This window comes from Podarcis pityusensis (assembly GCF_964106645.2).
Source record: "Podarcis pityusensis genome assembly, chromosome: 8".
Taxonomy (NCBI): Eukaryota; Metazoa; Chordata; class Lepidosauria; order Squamata; family Lacertidae; genus Podarcis; species Podarcis pityusensis.
Genome location: NC_138033.1, coordinates 4,971,883 through 4,989,341, shown reverse-complemented (window position 1 = coordinate 4,989,341; position 17,459 = coordinate 4,971,883). Strand labels below are relative to the sequence as shown.

The following is a 17,459-nucleotide window of genomic DNA, read 5'->3' as shown; positions in this document are numbered from 1 at the left end:
GTCCAACATCTGGTTTTCCGGGGCGGGGGCAGTCCAGCTCCATTGTATTTCCTCCCCCCCCCCCGCCCATGTCCGGCGCTCCCTGCAGCTGCAGAACCAAATTCCCCCCTCCCTCTCCTAACATTCACACTTTTTCTGCAGCACAACCACTGGGGGCGTGTTTTTTTGCTGCAACCACATTTTGAAATTATTCAGTTCCATTACTGGAATTTGACTTTGAGGCACGGTTAAAAACAAAATAAAAAATTAAGACGAATTCAATATAATTTTACATCCTAGGGGCTTTTATCCTTCCCCCGTTCCAAAAATAAAAATAAAAATACAGCGGAGATCAAATTATTAAGGGGGGCGGGGGCAGAAGGAAGGTAGGAAACCCACAAGCCCACCCCACCAATTTTATCCACGCCGTTGTCAATCGGGCAGATTTCTAAAATCAGCAGCTTCGACGTGGGGGTGTCCGTCGCCTCACCCCACAGATTCCCTGTAATCCGAGCGCCAATCGTAGCTGGGAATGTCGTTTAAAAACACCGGAAGTTTCCACCAGACAAAAGTGAGATAAAACAGTTTGCTTGGGCACGATCCGCTCTAAATGTTGTGCAGGTGAGATCGCCCCCCCCCCCGCAATGCACATAAGCCTACTAAGCAGTAAGGGTTCTCCCTCCCCACTCCAGCCACTGGAGGGCCTTAAGGGGCCTTGACTCCCACCTGAGCACTGCCCAAAATGGGGCACGACTCTGCCACTCGCACGGAGTCTCTGCCCCTGCCCAGGAAGGCTTCTGCTTCAGGGCATTTGCTGCCACCGGGCTGCGAGGAGAGAGGTTTCATGTTCTCAGGGAGCTGGGGAACTCCCCGCTGCAGGGATTTGAACCCTCCAAAGAATGACTCTGTCGCTTGCAAGGTGCTGCCTGAGGAGCTGATTATGTAGGGGGGCAAGGGGGGGCTCTGAAGAAGGCAGCCGCGTCAGGGACAAGCCAGGGAAGAGAGTCTTTGGGCTGCTCAACCAAACGAAGGGGAATAAAGGAAGCACAAAACGAGGCAGCGCCAGGCCAGCTGGATTCACCGTCGCCCCAAATGCCCAGGGGCAGAAACTCTGGACGTTATGGCAAGAGAAGGGGCCCCCCTGCACCCGCACCTCGGCCCCCTCTTTCGTTTCCTCTGGGGAGGAAGAGAGAAATAAACGGAGCCCCCCAACCAGACAATGAGGGACAACACCCCACCAGAAGCAACAAAAAGCTCCCCAAACCCCCGGGCCATTGGCGGATGCCAGCCCCTGGGGCTGATGGGAAATGGAGTCCGAGAACGTTGACAGCCCGCAGGCGGGACTCTGTGGCGGGGAGGGGGCCGGAAAGGAGAGCAGGGCGGCCCCCGGCAGTCCAAGTTGCGTAAACGTGGCGGTCACAGCTCGATCTCGAAGGTTTTCTGCTGGTCGCCAGAGAAGGGGTTGGGGGTGGCGGAAGGAGCCCGGGACTCCAGCGCCGCCCACTGTGCTTCAAAGGGGTCTGTGGGGGGGTCCTGGCGGGGGGCGGGGGGCGCCGGCAGGCTCTGCTCGGGGGGCCAGGAGCCGCCGTTGGGCCTGGGCCGGGCCGGGCCAAGCAGGTTCTGCGGGAAGGGGCTGGCCTTTGCCCCCAAGTTTGCGGCAGGCGCCTGTGTGGCGGAACAGAAGGCGTTGGCCACCATCTGGGAGGGGGTGATGCCCACCACGGGCAAGCTGGGGGCGGCGGCGGCAGCGGCGTAGGGCATCCCCGGGGGGTATTGCATGCCCATGGGGAGGAAAGCCGGCAGCATTTGAGAAGGGGGCGGCACAAACATGCCCAGGGGCGGGGGGCCCACGTCGTAGCTCAGGGGGAAGGCGGGCAGCGCCATGGGCACCTGCTGCTGCTGCTGTTGTTGTTGTTGTTGGGCCTTCGCGGCCTTGGCCACTTCCTGCAGCCAGCGCTCAGCTTCTGAGGGCGTCCGCTTGTGGCCCGGCTGGAACGGGGGGGTGACGGGGGCTCCGGCCGAGGGACCTGCAGAGGACAAGAGGGAGAAGAGAAAAGCAGCTCAGTCCAGGAGGACGGGAGAGGAGGAGCCGTAGGGCTGGGGGGGGGGGTGCCCAGGGGTCATCTAGTCCAACCCCCTGCTAGGCAAGAATCTCCAGATGTGCTGGTTTTGACCTTTAAAGCCCTTCACAGCCTAGGACCCACGTACCTATGGGACCGCCTCTCCTGGTATACCCCACGGAGGACCTTAAAGTCCATAAATAGCAACACCCTAGAGGTCCCGGGCCCTAAGGAAGTTAGATTAGCCTCAACCAGAGCCAGGGCCTTTTCAGTGATGGCTCCGACCTGGTGGAACGCTCTGCCTCATGAGACCAGGGCCCTGCAGGATCTGATTTCTTTCCGCAGGGCCTGTAAAACAGAGTTGTTCCGCCTGGCCTTTGGCTTGGAGCCAATTTGATTCCCTCCCCCTCTTTCTTTTTTCCTTTCTCCTTCTGTGATGAGGTTGCAGTTTAATGTTTTTATGTTGTATTTTAATCTTGTTTTTAAGTTGTATTCATTCAACTCGTTTTTATTATTGGTTGTTAGCCGCCCTGAGCCCGGTCTTGGGCTGGGGAGGGCAGGGTATACATAAATTATTATTATTATTATTATTATTATTATTTAATTATTATTAATTGTTATTATTATTATTATTATGACCACCCAATCTCCGCTGTAAAAGCTCCAAGGAAATTGAATGTTCGGTCGCCCCTCTCCTTTCTGCCAAGCGTGGTATTGACACTGAACTGGAGAGCGCCTGGCTTGTGTGTTGCTAACTCTGGGGAAATCCCACCGGAGTTTAACTGGTGCATAATTAGCTGTCAGATATTCTCCGCTCTCAAACAGAGTGAGTGCCTTTGGACATGTGAGAAAAGCTATTTGGTTGCAAATCTCCATTTTGAAAAGGGACTGCCTTTAGTCCAGCGTTTTCCTAAAGTTGAGCGTCTAGCTGTTTTTGGACTACAACTCCCATCATCCCTAGCTAGCAAGACCTCCGGTCAGGGATGATGGGAATTGTAGTCTGGAAACAGCAGGACACCCAAGTTTCGGAAGCCCTGGGTTAGTCTTCCGTTCCCAGCCAGCGTGGAAGGAAGGAAGAATAAACGACTCTCCGGGAAGGAAAGAAAACAGCTATAGGCTATTGACCGCTGTGAGGAGAGAGAGAAAGAACTTCGATTCCAAGTCTGTTTGGAACTATGCAATACTTCTAAGAAGAAGCTGAGCCTATGCCTCTCTCTAATGGAATTAACTGGATGTATCTTTGATGTTGTCGCGCAGTTTTGAAGAAAGTTCTGCAAGTAAAGTTTTAATAATAATAATAATAATTATTATTTTTATTTATACCCCGTCCTCCCCAGCCAAGGCCGGGCTTAGGGCGGCTAACAAGCAATAATAAAAACAAACTGAATGAATACAACTTAAAAACAAGATTAAAATACAACATTAAAATACTGAAACATTAAAATATTAAAATGCAGCCTCGTCACAGAAGGAGAAGGGAAAAGAAAGAGGGGGAGGGAATCAAATTGATTCCAAGCCAAAGGCCAGGCGGAACAACTCTGTCTTACAGGCCTTGGGGAAAGAAATCAGATCCTGCAGGGCCCTGGTCTCATGAGGCAGAGCGTTCCACCAGGCCAGGGCCAGTGTTGAAAAGGCCCTGGCTCTGGTTGAAGCCAATCTAACTTCCTTAGGGCCCGGGACCACTAGGGTGTTGCTGTTTATGGACCTTGAGGCTCTCCGTGGGGCATACCGGGAGAGGCGGTCCCGTAGGTACGAGGGTCCTAGGCCGTGAAGGGCTTTAAAGGTCAAAACCAGCACCTTGAACCTGACGCTGTACTCCACCGGGAGCCAGTGCAGCTGGAAAAGCACTGGGTGACTATGCTCCCATGGCAGAGACCCCGTGAGGAGCCTCGCTGCAGCATTCTGCACCCGCTGGAGTTTCTGGGACAGCTTCAAGGGCAGCCCCGCGTAGAGCGAATTACAGTAGTCAAACTGTATGGGTCTGGGCCAGGCATAGGCAAACTCCGGCCCTCCAGATGTTTGGGACTACATTTCCCATCATCCCTGGCCACTGGTCCTGTTAGCTAGGGATGATGGGAATTGTAGTCCCAAACATCTGGAGGGCCGGAGTTTGCCTATCGCTGGGTCTGGACAATGTTACATCCCCAAAGGAGTCAGTTTTTATGCATCCGTGCTGCAAACTATTAATATCTGCAATACTTTCTTGCAACTTGAAGCCAGAGGATAGGGTGCTTCTCTTCCCCAAAGTGGGAGAAAAGAAGTTTGTTCCCTCTTCCGTTTGACAGCCCTTGAGATATTTGAAGATGGCTTTCATATCTTCTCTTTCCCAGGCTCAGCTCCTTCAACCGTTCCTCATCAGGCTTCGTTTCCCAGCCCTTGACCATCTCATTTGCCCTCCTCTGCACACCTTCCAGCTTCTCAATATCCTTAAATTGTGGTGCCCAGAAAAGGACACAGTATTCCAGGTATGGTCTGAACCAAGGCAGAAGAGAGCAGGACTATGACTTCCCTTGATCAGGACACTCAACTTCTGTGGATGCAGGCTGGAATAGCATTCGCCTTTTTTGCAGCTGCATCTCACGGTTGGCTTGTGGTCTATATTAAAACCCTGCGCTGCTAGTCAAGCCAGGTTTTGCACCTCCCAGCTGTTCTACCCAGACACTGAGGTCCAGTGCCAAGGGCCTTCTGGCAGTTCCCTCCCTGCGAGAAGCCAAGTTACAGGGAACCAGGCAGAGGGCCTTCTTGGTGGTGGCACCCGCCCTGTGGAACGCCCTCCCACCAGATGTCAAAGAGAAAAACAACTCCCAGACTTTAGAAGACATCTGAAGGCAGCCCCGTTTAGGGAAGCTTTTAATGTTTGATGTATTACGGTACAGTGGTACCTCGGGATGCGAACAGGATCTGTTCCGGAGCCCCGTTCGCATCCCAAACAGAACACAAGACACGATGGTGCATGCGCGGGTCGCGTTTCGCCGCTACCGCGCATGCCGTCATTTTGAGTGTCTGCGCATGCGGCGAAACCCGGAAGTAACGCACTACGTTACTTCCGGGTTGCCGCAGAGCGCAACTCGAACGCGCTCAACCCAAAGCGCATTCAACTCGAGGTATGACTGTATTTTAATATTTTGTAGGAAGCCACCCAGAGTGGCTGGGGAAGCCCAGCCAGATGGGCGGGGTATAAATAATAATATTTATTATTATTATTATTATTATTATTATTATTATTATCATCATCTGTGGGGCATAGGCCTTTCTGGGGAGGGGCGGGGGCAACATACCTGTGCTGCCCCCTTCCATGGGCATTGCGGCTGCCGTGGGTCCAGGGGTGCCGTTAAGTGGGGTGCCATTGGGGGCCTCCCCAGCCGGCTGGGTGAGCGAGGAGTCGATCTGGCTGCAGAGGGCAGTGATGCTGTCGGAGTCGCCGTTGGGTGTCGAGTCGAGCTCAATGACTGGCGGGAGAGAGGAGGGATTTCAGAAGGGCCTGTCCCCCCAAAAGCAGCTTGCACCCCATGTTTCCCAACTAGCATCCCCATCGAGAGCCCCCCCAACAATACACACAACCCCCAGACCTCAGTCTCCCCACAAGCCTTACCTAGATGTTTGATGCATGTTTTAAGTTTTTAATTACAGCTGTCAGAAAAAAAATTCAAATTGATAATTGTATCGCTTTTTGTAAACCGTGCTGGGGTTGTTTTTCTACCATCAAGCAGTGCCTACCTTTTATGAAATAAAAAAAGCAAATTCATACCCGCTTTTTATTTTGCCAAGACAGCTTACAGGATAGAAAGATAGAAAAAGCTAAAAACATAGATCACCTTTAAAAAGTAATTGAAAACTAACAGAATTAAAACAATATAAATTTTAATTATCTGTTAAAAATGCAGATTATGAGAGCAATAAAAACATCTCAGCACCCTTTCCTTAAAAAAACAGGCAGTTCCTAAATCCCTGTCGGAATAAAAAGGACTTCACCTGCCAGCAGAAAGATAGCAAGAATAAATGAGAAATGCTGCTAAGTTTTTTTTTTTTTTTTTTTTGCTGTTGCATTAATTAATGGAGATGTATTGTCAAAATATGGGATGCGGGTGGCACTGTGGTCTAAACCACAGAGCCTAGGACTTGCCAATCAGAAGGTCGGCGGTTCGAATCCCCGTGACAGGGTGAGCTCCCATTGCTCAGTCCCTGCTCCTGCCAACCTAGCAGTTCGAAAGCACATCAAAGTGCAAGTAGATAAATAGGTACCACTCCGGCGGGAAGGTAAACGGCGTTTCCGTGCGCTGCTCTGGTTCGCCAGAAGCGGCTTAGTCATTCTGGCCACATGACCCGGAAGCTGTACGCCGGCTCCCTTGGCCAATAAAGCGAGATGAGCGCCGCAACCCCAAAGTCGGTCAGGACTGGACCTAATGGTCAGGGGTCCCTTTACCTTTACCTATTGTCAAAAGAATTGGTCTTATGCATGGTAGGCAAGCTAAGGCCCGGGGGCCAGATGCCTTCTCAGTCCGGCCCGGGGACGGTTCGGGAATCAGCGTGTTTTTACATGAATAGAATGTGTCCTTTTATTTAAAACGCATCTCTGGGTTATTTGTGGGGCATAGGAATTCATTCCTTATTATTTTTTTCAAAATATAGTCCGGCCCCCCACAAGGTCTGAGGGACAGTGGACCGGCCCCCTGCTGGAAAAGTTTGCTGACCCCTGGTCTTATGTGTGACACAGGCAGTTCAGATAGTCATTGCAGCTCTATGGAAAATGCTGGACATTTAGGCCCACTCGCTTTGGATTAGAGAAAATTAAGCATTCTTTGAGATTTCGACAGGGACTAGAACCTTCAGGTACTTTTTATATTATTTGCATTTCCCTTATTATACACATACAAAGGAAGAACCATTTCCAAGCCAATCCTTCTCAAAAGCCTGGCAAATTGGGAACTAGACTGAATGACCCCATAGCACCGATATTCTTCATCGGAAGACATTTATTCTTGCTTTTGTCTTTCACAACCTGGACTTTATTTTAACCCCCGAGCAGCCATACACAGTTTACGTGCCTATTTTATAGTTTGGATTTTCCCCCATCTTTTATTTTTCTCTCTCTTTTTAAAACAAAACAAAAAAAATGTTTATCTATCATCAATCTTGCAAGTAATATACCCCAAATCACAAAGGGGTACGGCTAAGTTTCACCTGTCGTTATAACGGTTCCCTCTTGCTTTATATATGGCGTGAAATGAAACAGAAAAGATTTCCAAAAATGAAACAAAAAAACCTAAACGGCCTCGGTCCAGTATACCTGAAGAAGCGTCTCCACCCCCATAGTTCTACCCGGACACTGAGGTCCAGCGCCGAGGGCCTTCTGGCGGTTCCCTCATTGCGAGAAGTGAGGTTACAGGGAACCAGGCAGAGGGCTTTCTTGGTGGTGGCACCTGCCCTGTGGAACGCCCTCCCACCAGATGTCAAAGAGAACAACAAGTACCAGACTTTTAGAAGACATCTGAAGGCAGCCCTGTTCAGGGAAGTTGTTAATGTTTAATAGGTTATTGTATATTAATATTCTGTTGGAAGCCGCCCAGAGTGGCTGGTTATTATTATTATTATTATTATTATTATTACAAGTGTTTTATACCCGCCCCGGTATGGTTTATCCCGCCAGGGTAATCAGAAGGTAGACTGCCATGGCATGTGGAAGCTCCATTGAGGAAGCACGTTTGAAAACCTCCATGGAATGACAGCCATGCACCCAAAGGGTCTCTCGAAGCGCGCCCCCCACGCTTCACCTCCCTCTGCCCCCCCCATTCCTCACCCGCGTCCCCCCTGCGCTGCAAGGTGGAGGGCAGCTCGTTTAGCCGCAAGGAGAGTTGCCTCTTGAATGGAGAGTTCTTCTGGCTGAGGGTGGGGAAGCCCCGGAAGGAGCCCTGGCGCACCAGCTGCTCCAGGGGCGCATGGCGGCGTGGGATAGCGTGGGCGCCCCCCACCTCGGCCTTCTCCTCCGGCGACGTGGCCCCCTGTGGAGGGGAGGCGCTGCCCGGCTGGGCGGGAGCTGGGGAGGGGGGCGCAGGAACGGTCGCTGCTTCGGCTGAAGGGGGAGAAAGCAAAGATTTAGAGGAGTCCCTGAACCCGGGACCTCATGCTTCTCTTGCTAAGGAGTCTTGGCCCAGCTTTCCCTGGTTGCACCTCCTTCTCCTGCCCCCCTGAAGTGCCCACATTTTGGGGTGTTGGGGAAGGGGTCGCCTTTATACGATTTATGTATGGAAAGGAGAAAGCGGACAGTTTTTTATTCTTTTTGTAGGGGTGCAAATATCCAGAGTGTGGGGGTCAGGTGGGATTGCTATGAGGAATTATGAAACATGGAGCAAGCCATTGTGTCCGCGATGAAAGCATCACGTTGACTGAGCTTGATTCGTTGACAATAATTTCTGATCGAATCCCACAAGCCTCTGCACACCTCTGCCATTTGCTTTCTCTACGCCTGACAGGCACGTACAGTGGTACCTCAGGTTACATACGCTTCAGGTTACATACGCTTCAGGTTACAGACTCCGCTGACCCAGAAATATTACCTCAGGTTAAGAACTTTGCTTCAGGATAAGAACAGAAATCGTGCTCCGGCAGCGAGGCGGCAGCAGGAGGCCCCATTAGCTAAAGTGGTGCTTCAGGTTCAGAACAGTTTCAGGTTAAGTACGGACCTCTGGAACGAATTAAGTACTTAACCCGAGGTACCACTGTATAAGCATTCAAAAAACACAGGCCAGTTGCTTCACCAGGCATCCTGGGTCATAAAGATAGAAGGTCGCTTTGATGTAGTTTAATCTATAGATAGATCTTAAGGGCCAGGAAGAGAGTTCACAAGGAGATGGTAAATACTGCCATCGTTCCTCTCTTGTTTACTGCTGTTTATGACTTCCGGGGTTTCCTAAAAGCATTCCTCCTCAATTCCTATTTTATTTATTTTGAACTACTATGCATGCGGGTGGCGCTGTGGGTTAAACCACAGAGCCTAAGACTTGCCGATCAGAAGGTCGGCGGTTCAAATCCCTGTGACGGGGTGAGCTCCCGTTGCTCGGTCCCAGCTCCTGCCAACCTAGCAGTTCGAAAGCACGTCAAAGTGCAAGTAGATCAATAGGTACCGCTCTGGCGGGAAGGTAAACGGCGTTTCCGTGCGCTGCTCTGGTTCGCCAGAAGTGGCTTAGTCATGCTGGCCACATGACCCGGAAGCTGTATGCCGGCTCCCTCGGCCAGTAAAGCGAGATGAGCGCCACAACCCCAGAGTCATCTGCAACTGGACCTAATGGTCAGGGGTCCCTTTACCTTTACCTTTACTATGCATGCTCAAGTAGGAAATAGTTTCTTTGTAGTTTTAACTTTAACTTTGTCCCACGTGGGGTTTTTTGAAATGCTCAGAGGAAATCCGATTGGTTCTTACGAACACTGTGTAAAAAGTTCTTTTGTGAATAAAACGACCTGGGCCGAGGGGTGGACAGGAATTATTATTAAACGCACTCCTCCCAGAGTCTTGCTGGTCAAGTCTCGTGTGTATTTTATTAATCAGAGTCCAGTCCTTCCTTGCTTTGGAAACGCTACATCTCCTAAGACTGGAACTTGTGCTATGAGCCTGTAGGTTGGACAGATAAAAGAGAAGGCTTTTTCGCACAAATTGCGGAACTCCCTGCCACAGTAGGCAGGGATGCCTTTGAAAGAGGATGGGACAAAGTCAGGGAGGAGAGGCCTATTGAGGGTTCTGCCTTGCTTCTGCAGTTGGAGGCAATAAATGCTTCTGAATGCCAATTGCTGGAAACCAAAGGAGGGGAGAGGGCCATGGGTTCGAATCCTGATCACAAGGTTTCTCATAATGGGCATCTGGTTGGCCAGTGGGAGCAGGAGGCTGGATTCGATGGGAAATGGGCCTGATCCAGCAAGCCAGGCTCTTCCGGTGCTCTTATGGAACCTCCAGCTACAGGGGCAGTCTATCTTGATTCCTCGGTTCTTTGGGGTATTTGGCCAGTGTGAGAAGATGATGCACCCAAAGTCCGGGGTTTTTACCTTTCTTCCTGTCCTGCGGGGGCCTTGCTCCCGAGGGTCGGCTGGCAGAGGCAGGGGGTCCCGGCAGGCGGAAGGAGCCCTCGCGGGCGAAGCTGGTGCGGGTGGCGTCGAAGGAGGCCGTGACGCCACACTCCTTCTCCCGCTTCTGCTTGCGCTCCAGGCAAGCGGCAAAGGCACATCCCACTGCGTGGCTCAGGCGCTCTCCCTGCAAGGGGGAGAGGCGGACGAGGCTGTCAGAGCAGCCCAGAGCGAAGGCCGGGGGGGGCGGCCCTCGCACCGGCTGAGGAGGAAGGCGGGCCCCTGCGCCCTGCACACCACGCCAAACACCGGTCGGGGGATAACCTGCGGAACTCCCTGCCACAAGGTGCAGCAGCAGCCACTCACTTAAGACAGCTCTGAGAAAGGGCTAGGCAGATTTATGGGACGTTTGCTGAAGAAGACTTGCCCCCCTCCTTACAACAACCCTGTGAGGTAGGTTGGGATGAGAGAGATGGCGACTCTCTGCGTTAAAGGCTTTAAACCTGATCCTTTCCACCCAATGACAAGAGGGGTCTCACAGGGGAAAGGGACCCCACGGCATCCGCACAGCTCTAAGGTTGCCAGCAGGTACTTTGGGGGTGCCAAGGGGCAGTGAAGTGATTTTTGAGGCTTCGCCCGTTGCAGGAGGACATCCAGAGCAGCATCTAGGGAGCTGCATTAAAACACTTGGGGTGCCTTCCAAATCTCCAATTCTATGATTCTGTGATTATTATTGTTGTTATCATTTATTAAGTTTATATTCCGCCCTTCATCCAAGGACCACAACCTAAAAATGCAAAGTGAGAACACAAAATGCATAATGAAGCGAGAACAAAGGCAAACCACACTGTGAGGCCCGTGGAGGAAAAGTTAGGGTACCAATGCAATAAAATCAGAAACCGTTAAGAGCATAGCTGTCAACTTACAGATTTGAAAATAAGGGACCAGCAGCCAAAATAAGGGATTTTTCCAAGCACAGGTATGTTCAACTTCCGAGCCCCTCCGAGCCAAAGGCAGAAAGCCCAGCCAGCAGCCCAACGAAGCCTCAAGCGGTGGTTCCCACAGCGCAGCAACCCGGCAAAGGGGATGCAGCAAGGAAAACCACCGTCACCTCTCCGCTGGGAAGCGCTGAGCAAAGGCGAGTCCCCAGGCAACGTGGCCAATTTGATTGGCACAAGGCATGCAAGCTCCACCCCCCGGTCGTTCTGAGACTCCTTATTGGGTGAGCAACGCAGCCAAGCAACACAGTTGGAGCCTCCCTCCTCCCTGGCCGGCAGGGAAGGAGGGAGAGGAGCTGCTTCCTTTGAAACCCGGGAAATTTAAGGGACATCATCAATAAGGGACAGCAGCGGGACACGGCGCTGGGATAAGGGACTTTCCCACCAAATAAGGGACGGTTGACAGCTATGGTTAAGAGCTCCATATGCACGGGTCTACAAAGTCCGTGTGCCCCCCTGGCGCCACCCACCGAGTCCTTCAGTGCCAGGAAGCAGTGGCAGATCCAGCGCCGCGTGGTTCCGTCCCGGCAGATGTAGGAAAAGGCTTTGTCGAAGTTGCGGTCTGGGGCGCAGAAGGAGACCTTCTCAATCGTCTGGTCCACAATCAGATCCTGGCGGGAGGGGAAAGGGAAAGGGCAGGCGTGACACTGCGGAAGGCAGAGCTTGCATCGTGCGAGCGGAAGCTGCTCTCTGCGCACGCCCAGAGGCTGCTGTTCCCCGAGGCTAAAGCTCCTCCATGTCGCCGCTTTGATGCTGGAGAGCAAGGAGCCCTCGGGCCAGCAGAAGGCAGCTTCCGGGGCTCCGCCGTGGCTCTCCCGGGAAGCCACAAAGAGCATCACTCGAACCCAGAACCGTCCGTATCCAGAGCAGGCGCTCTGAGCCGCAGTAACTTTGTACCTTGGTCTTGTCGTCCACAACTCTCAAGCCATCCGCCGAGACCCAAAGCACGGACTTCACCGATTTGCGGCCGCTCTATTGGGAGGGGGGCAATGAGAGGGAGGGCAGGAATGTTAACAGAATTTCACTTTGCCAGCCTTGCTGCAGCCCCATAGGCTCTCTGGTTTTCTTTCAGGGAGAAGGGAGGACAGAATGAATTTCTTTGCTTCTGCGCTCCTGGATTTTGGAGATGGCACCGGTTGTTGCAACCAGGCCACTGCGCCCAAGCGGGGGTCACAGTCTACCCCCACCCACAAAGGCAGAAGGTCAGGGCCAAAGGGAGGAGCGGTTGGCAACATCTGGAGGGCACCAGATGTTGGGGAACGGGCGATGCACATCAACATGTCTGTCCTTCTGATCCCAGGGCGGCAAACAGCTCCTTCCCCCCAGCTGAACAGTGTGAAAAGGCCCTTTGGGTATACACTGGTACCTTGGTTCTCAAATGCCTTGGTTCTCAAATTTCGAAAACCCAGAAATAAGCGTTCTGGTTTTCAAACGTTTTGCGGAAGCCGAACATCCGATGCAACTGTTGGCTATTGTTTCTGGGGCACCTCACCAATCAGTAGCTGTGCCTTGGATTTTGGACATTTCAGAAGTCAAATGGACTTCCAGAACTGATGAAGCTTGGGGCTTTTGTTTTTGCTATTTATTTTGTGTTTTTGTTTTTGAAGCTTTTTTGATCAATTTGTTTTTGTGACTGTGTGGAACCCAGTTCAGTTCCTGATTGATTGATTGATTGATTGTGTGACTGCGGAAACCAGTGCAGGTAAGAAAAAAATTAATTTTAATTTTTATCATCTACAATACTGTCTTATAGTACAGTACATTGATTATTGCTTTCATTTTATGGATCAATGGTCTCGTTAGAATGTTAAATTGCTGTTTTAGGGGTTGTTTTTAAAAGTCTGGAACGGATTAATCCGTTTTGCATTACAGTACTTTCTATGGGAAAGCGCGCCTTGGTTTTGGAACACTTTGGTTTTGGAACGGACTTCTGGAATGGATTAAGTTTGGGAATCAGGGAACCACTGTACATTTATGGGGGGAGTCAGAGAGGGAGAGGAAAAGGGTTTGAAACAGAATGGAGGCATAAAACACAAAGCACTGGGTTTAAAAAGAAGTCGGTTGGCTTGATTGCTTAGAAGGCATCTCCCAGTTTAAAATTTGCTCCACTTTTAAAAATTAAAATACAGTAAAATGCTTATTAATGGGGCTCTGGTGGCACTGTGGTCTAAACCACTGAGCCTAGGGCTTGCCGATCAGAAGGTTGGCGGTTCGAATCCCTGTGACGGGGTGAGCTCCCGTTGTTCGATTCCTGCTCCTGCCAACCTAGCAGTTCAAAAGCACACCTGTGCAAGTAGATAAATAGGTACCGCTCCGGCGGGAAGGTAAACGGCGTTTCCGCGGGCTGCTCTGGTTCGCCAGAAGCGGCTTAGTCCTGCTGGCCACAAGACCCGGAAAAACTGAAAAACTGTCTGCGGACAAACGCCGGCTCCCTCGGCCAGTAAAGTGAGATGAGAGCCACAACCCCGGAGTCATCCGCAACTGGACTTAACTGTCAGGGGTCCTTTACCTTTACCTTTTTAAAATGCTTGTTGCTTTGTTATTACTTTTTAAAAGCTGCAGGGGGCAGCAGAAGCCTTGCACCACCATCACTCTCAGGCTGCCTCCATAACCCCCAACCTCTCTCTCCCTTCTTCAAGAATACTATGGTCCTTTTCATCCTCATCTAATCCCCACAACCACGCAAGGAAGGTTGGTCTGAGAGGCAGGGACTGGGCTCCCAAGGTGAGTTTCCGAGTGGGGGATTCGAACCCTGGTCTCCCGGGTCCTTGTCTGACACTAACCACTAACCAGATTTAACTAATGCAAATGGTTAAAGCTCATCTGCTCAACTGACTCTGGTTTCGTTAGCTCTGTATTAATCGTTTCGATGAATGATTTTTGAGGTTTTCTGAATGACTAAGACTGTACTGAACTGCAAAAATCATTTCAATGAATCGGTTGCTGCTTGCTGCATTTATATGTTATTGTGTTCGATGGCACAGTGATTGCAATGTTGGCTGTTTTTTCAATGCTTTTGTGATCATCGGGAGCCACTCTGAGCGCAACATTTGCTGCTGGAAAGGTAGGATAGAAATATAAAATCAGAGCAAAATTCAACCTTCTAATTAATGAGGGCATTGAAGTCTCCCCAACCCTGCCCAACTCTCCGTCCAGAATGACAAGGAGGGCAAACTCTGCTTTCTAGTTATAGGTAAAGGTAAAGGGACCCCTGACCATTAGGTCCAGTTGTGGACGACTCTAGGGTTGCGGCGCTCATCTTGCTTTATTGGCAGAGGGAGCCGGCGTACAGCTTCCGGGTCATGTGGCCAGCATGACTAAGCCGCTTCTGGCGAACCAGAGCAGCGCGCGGAAACGCCGTTTACCTTCCCACCGGAGCGGTACCTATTTATCTACTTGCACTTTGACGTGCTTTCAAACGGCTAGGTTGGCAGGAGCAGGGACCGAGCAACAGGAGCTCACCCCGTCGCGGGAATTTAAACCGCCAACCTTCTGATCGGCAAGTCCTAGGCTCTGTGGTTTAACCCACAGCGCCACCTGCGCCCCACTTTCTAGTTAGAAGCCTTCAAATTGCAAAAATTATAAACATGCACCAAGCTAATTTTTAAAGATTCTCCCTGTCTCCCTGTTTTTTTTAAATTTCCCTTTTGACCAGTCATTTGGCAACGCTGTTAGGCAATATCACAGATCTGCTGGGACCCTTTCGGCGCAAAAGCTCCTGCTTCCCAGGTCAGCGACCCACCCCACCCCACCCCCCACAAAACACACAGGAGCCATTCCGCCACATTGCAAGGGGTTGGACTAGAGGACCTTTGGGGGTCCCAACTCCACCATTCCGCGTCCCAGGGCAGAGAGGTCCTACCAGAGCAGCCAGTGCCCTGTTCCACACACAGGTTGCCCTCTGGCCTCTTCTCTGCCCCCTCCCCATGTGTTTCCCGAGGAGAAACCAGACCCTGCCCCACACCCCCTGCAAGACCCCCCAGCAACTCACCGCTTTCAGCTTCTTCACGGCTTCTTCGCAAACGTGCATTCCCCGAGACTCCGCCACTTCAGCATGACCCAGGTACTACGGGGGGCAAGGACAGGGGGCAAGGTATAAAGCTCTTTAAACTTGGGAACAGTTCACCCGCAAAATCGTCTCCCCCCCCCCCACATGCGACCCCCTCGGATCGGCAGAGCTGGCCCTGTTACAGGGGCCACACGAAATCTGCTCCATGTTTCTAAAAAATCCATTTTTTCGTCTGGTGGAACCTACACTTTGGAACTCCCTGCCACTTGATAACAAGCTGCCTAGAGCGGCTGGGGCAACCCACTCAGATAAGCGGGATGCTAATAAACAAACAACAACAACAATAACAGCAGTGGTGCCTTTACTGTACTCCTGTCAGCACCTGCTTAAACCCATTTTTGTTTAGACAACCTGCAGAGGTTGATGAGAGCTTCGAATTCGAAACCTGCGGGACAACCTGCTTCGAATTCAAAACCTGTGGGACCAGAGATTCTCAGAAGACTGGAGTAAATTTATGGACTATTTGAAAAGGAATTGTGATGAACAGATTACGCTAGTAGGTTTGCAATGAGTTTTGTAAGGTGAATTATTTGAAATATTGCAAAAAAGACAATGAGGAGAATTATTAGTTAAAGATAATTAAAGGTAATATGAAATTAAGAAATGCATAATAAGTGATAAGAATGGAAAATCATCAGAGGTGTTGATGGAAGTCCAAATATTATTGTATAAGACGAGAAGTTTTGTTGTATGAATGATAATTAATATATTAAAAACTAATAAAAACGTATATATATATTAAAGAAGAGAGCTTCAATCTGCTTTTAATCTAAGGGTATTTAAAACTTTTAAAAAGTCTTAGTTATTCATCCTTCTTACCGATAATTCTCTTTATTCTTCTCTTTTCTTTTCGCAAACCGCTCCATTTTTTCAAAACAATCAAGCAGCGTAAAAATTTATGAAATAAATAAAGAAGCGAGGCTTCTGATTCCTGCTCTGAACACCCCCCCACTCTAGTCAAAAGACGGATGTGAGCATCAACCCCCCACCCCAAATAATATCCATGATGGATGTTTGGATAACGGAACTCCCACCTGCTTTGAAAACCAAGCCCTGGCAATTCACAGTGGAGGAATGGGCACTCTGGACATGCTCAGAGGCACAATTCTTTATATTCCCCTCCCCAAGCACACACACACACACACACACACATATGTTCCTACAGTAGAGTCCAGACAGCTGGACTCACCTCCCTGCCCATCACTCAGGGTCGCCACTGATATTCCCATTTCACAGATAGGAATAATAATAATTTATTATTTATACCCTGCCCATCTGGTTGAGTTTCCCCAGCCACTCTGGGCAGCTTCCAATCAAGTGTTAAAAACAATACAGCATTAAATATTAAAAACTTCCTTAAACAGGGCTGCCTTCAGATGTCTTTTAAAAAGAAGATAGCTACTTATTTCCTTCACATCTGGTGGGAGGGCGTTCCACAGGGCGGGCGCCACCACCAAGAAGGCCCTCTGCCTGGTTCCCTGGAGCTTTGCTTTTCGCAGGGAGGGAACCGCCAGAAGGCCCTTGGCGCTGGATCTCAGTGTCCGGGCAGAACGATGGGGGTGGAGACGCTCCTTCAGGTATACTGGACCGAGGCCGTTTAGGGCTTTAAAGGTCAGCACCAACACTTTGAATTGTGCTTGGAAACGTACTGGGAGCCAATGCAGATCTCTTAGGTGTTATGCAGTCCTGGCGGCCACTCCCAGTCACCAGTCTAGATGCGGCTAACAGATTGAGGTTGAATCCTGACAAGACTGAAGTACTGTTTTTGGGGGGCAGGGGGCGGGCGGGTGTGGGGGACTCCCTGGTCCTGAATGGGGTAACTGTGCCCCTGAAGGACCAGGTGTGCAGCCTGGGAGTCATTTTGGACTCACAGCTGTCCATGGAGGCTCATGTCAATTCTGTGTCCAGGGCGGCTGTCTACCAGCTCTATCTGGTACGCAGGATGAGACCCTACCTGCCTGCGGACTGTCTTACCAGAGTGGTGAATGCTCTAGTTTCCCGCTGAGGAAAGGCGCTGAGCTGGGATCTGAACCCAGCAAAACGATGAAAGATCCCCAAAGGACCTGAAACCATTCCAGGACCAGAAAAGCTTGGCCACAGAAGTTCATGCACGGGTTTCTTTAAGACTGGACTGCCACAGCGCCCTCTCTGTGGGGCTTCCCTTGCACCTGATCTGAAAGCTGCAGGCAGAATGCTGCAACACGATTGCTGACGGGAGCAAGTCCCTGTCACCAACGTCAAAGCATTGCTGCCCAGAGATCCACGCTGGTTCCCGATTTGCCACAGGGCCAAAGTCAAAGG

The 17,459-nt window shown here is 50.8% G+C and overlaps 1 protein-coding gene across 1 annotated transcript in view; it reads right to left on the bottom strand.

Moving 5' to 3' along the window:
- Positions 1–56: 56 nt before the first annotated feature.
- The window catches only part of NUMBL (NUMB like endocytic adaptor protein), a 34,033-nt gene continuing 16,630 nt past the window's right edge, over positions 57–17,459 (bottom strand). Inside the window, exons 3-9 of the mRNA XM_081019033.1 lie at positions 15,081–15,155; positions 11,987–12,061; positions 11,560–11,700; positions 10,074–10,278; positions 7,837–8,109; positions 5,318–5,488; positions 57–2,006 (exon numbers count right to left, since the gene is read on the bottom strand). Coding sequence (XP_080875159.1) covers positions 1,396–2,006; positions 5,318–5,488; positions 7,837–8,109; positions 10,074–10,278; positions 11,560–11,700; positions 11,987–12,061; positions 15,081–15,155 — 1,551 coding nt within the window. The 3' untranslated portion in view covers positions 57–1,395. The remainder of the gene's footprint in view (positions 2,007–5,317; positions 5,489–7,836; positions 8,110–10,073; positions 10,279–11,559; positions 11,701–11,986; positions 12,062–15,080; positions 15,156–17,459) is intronic.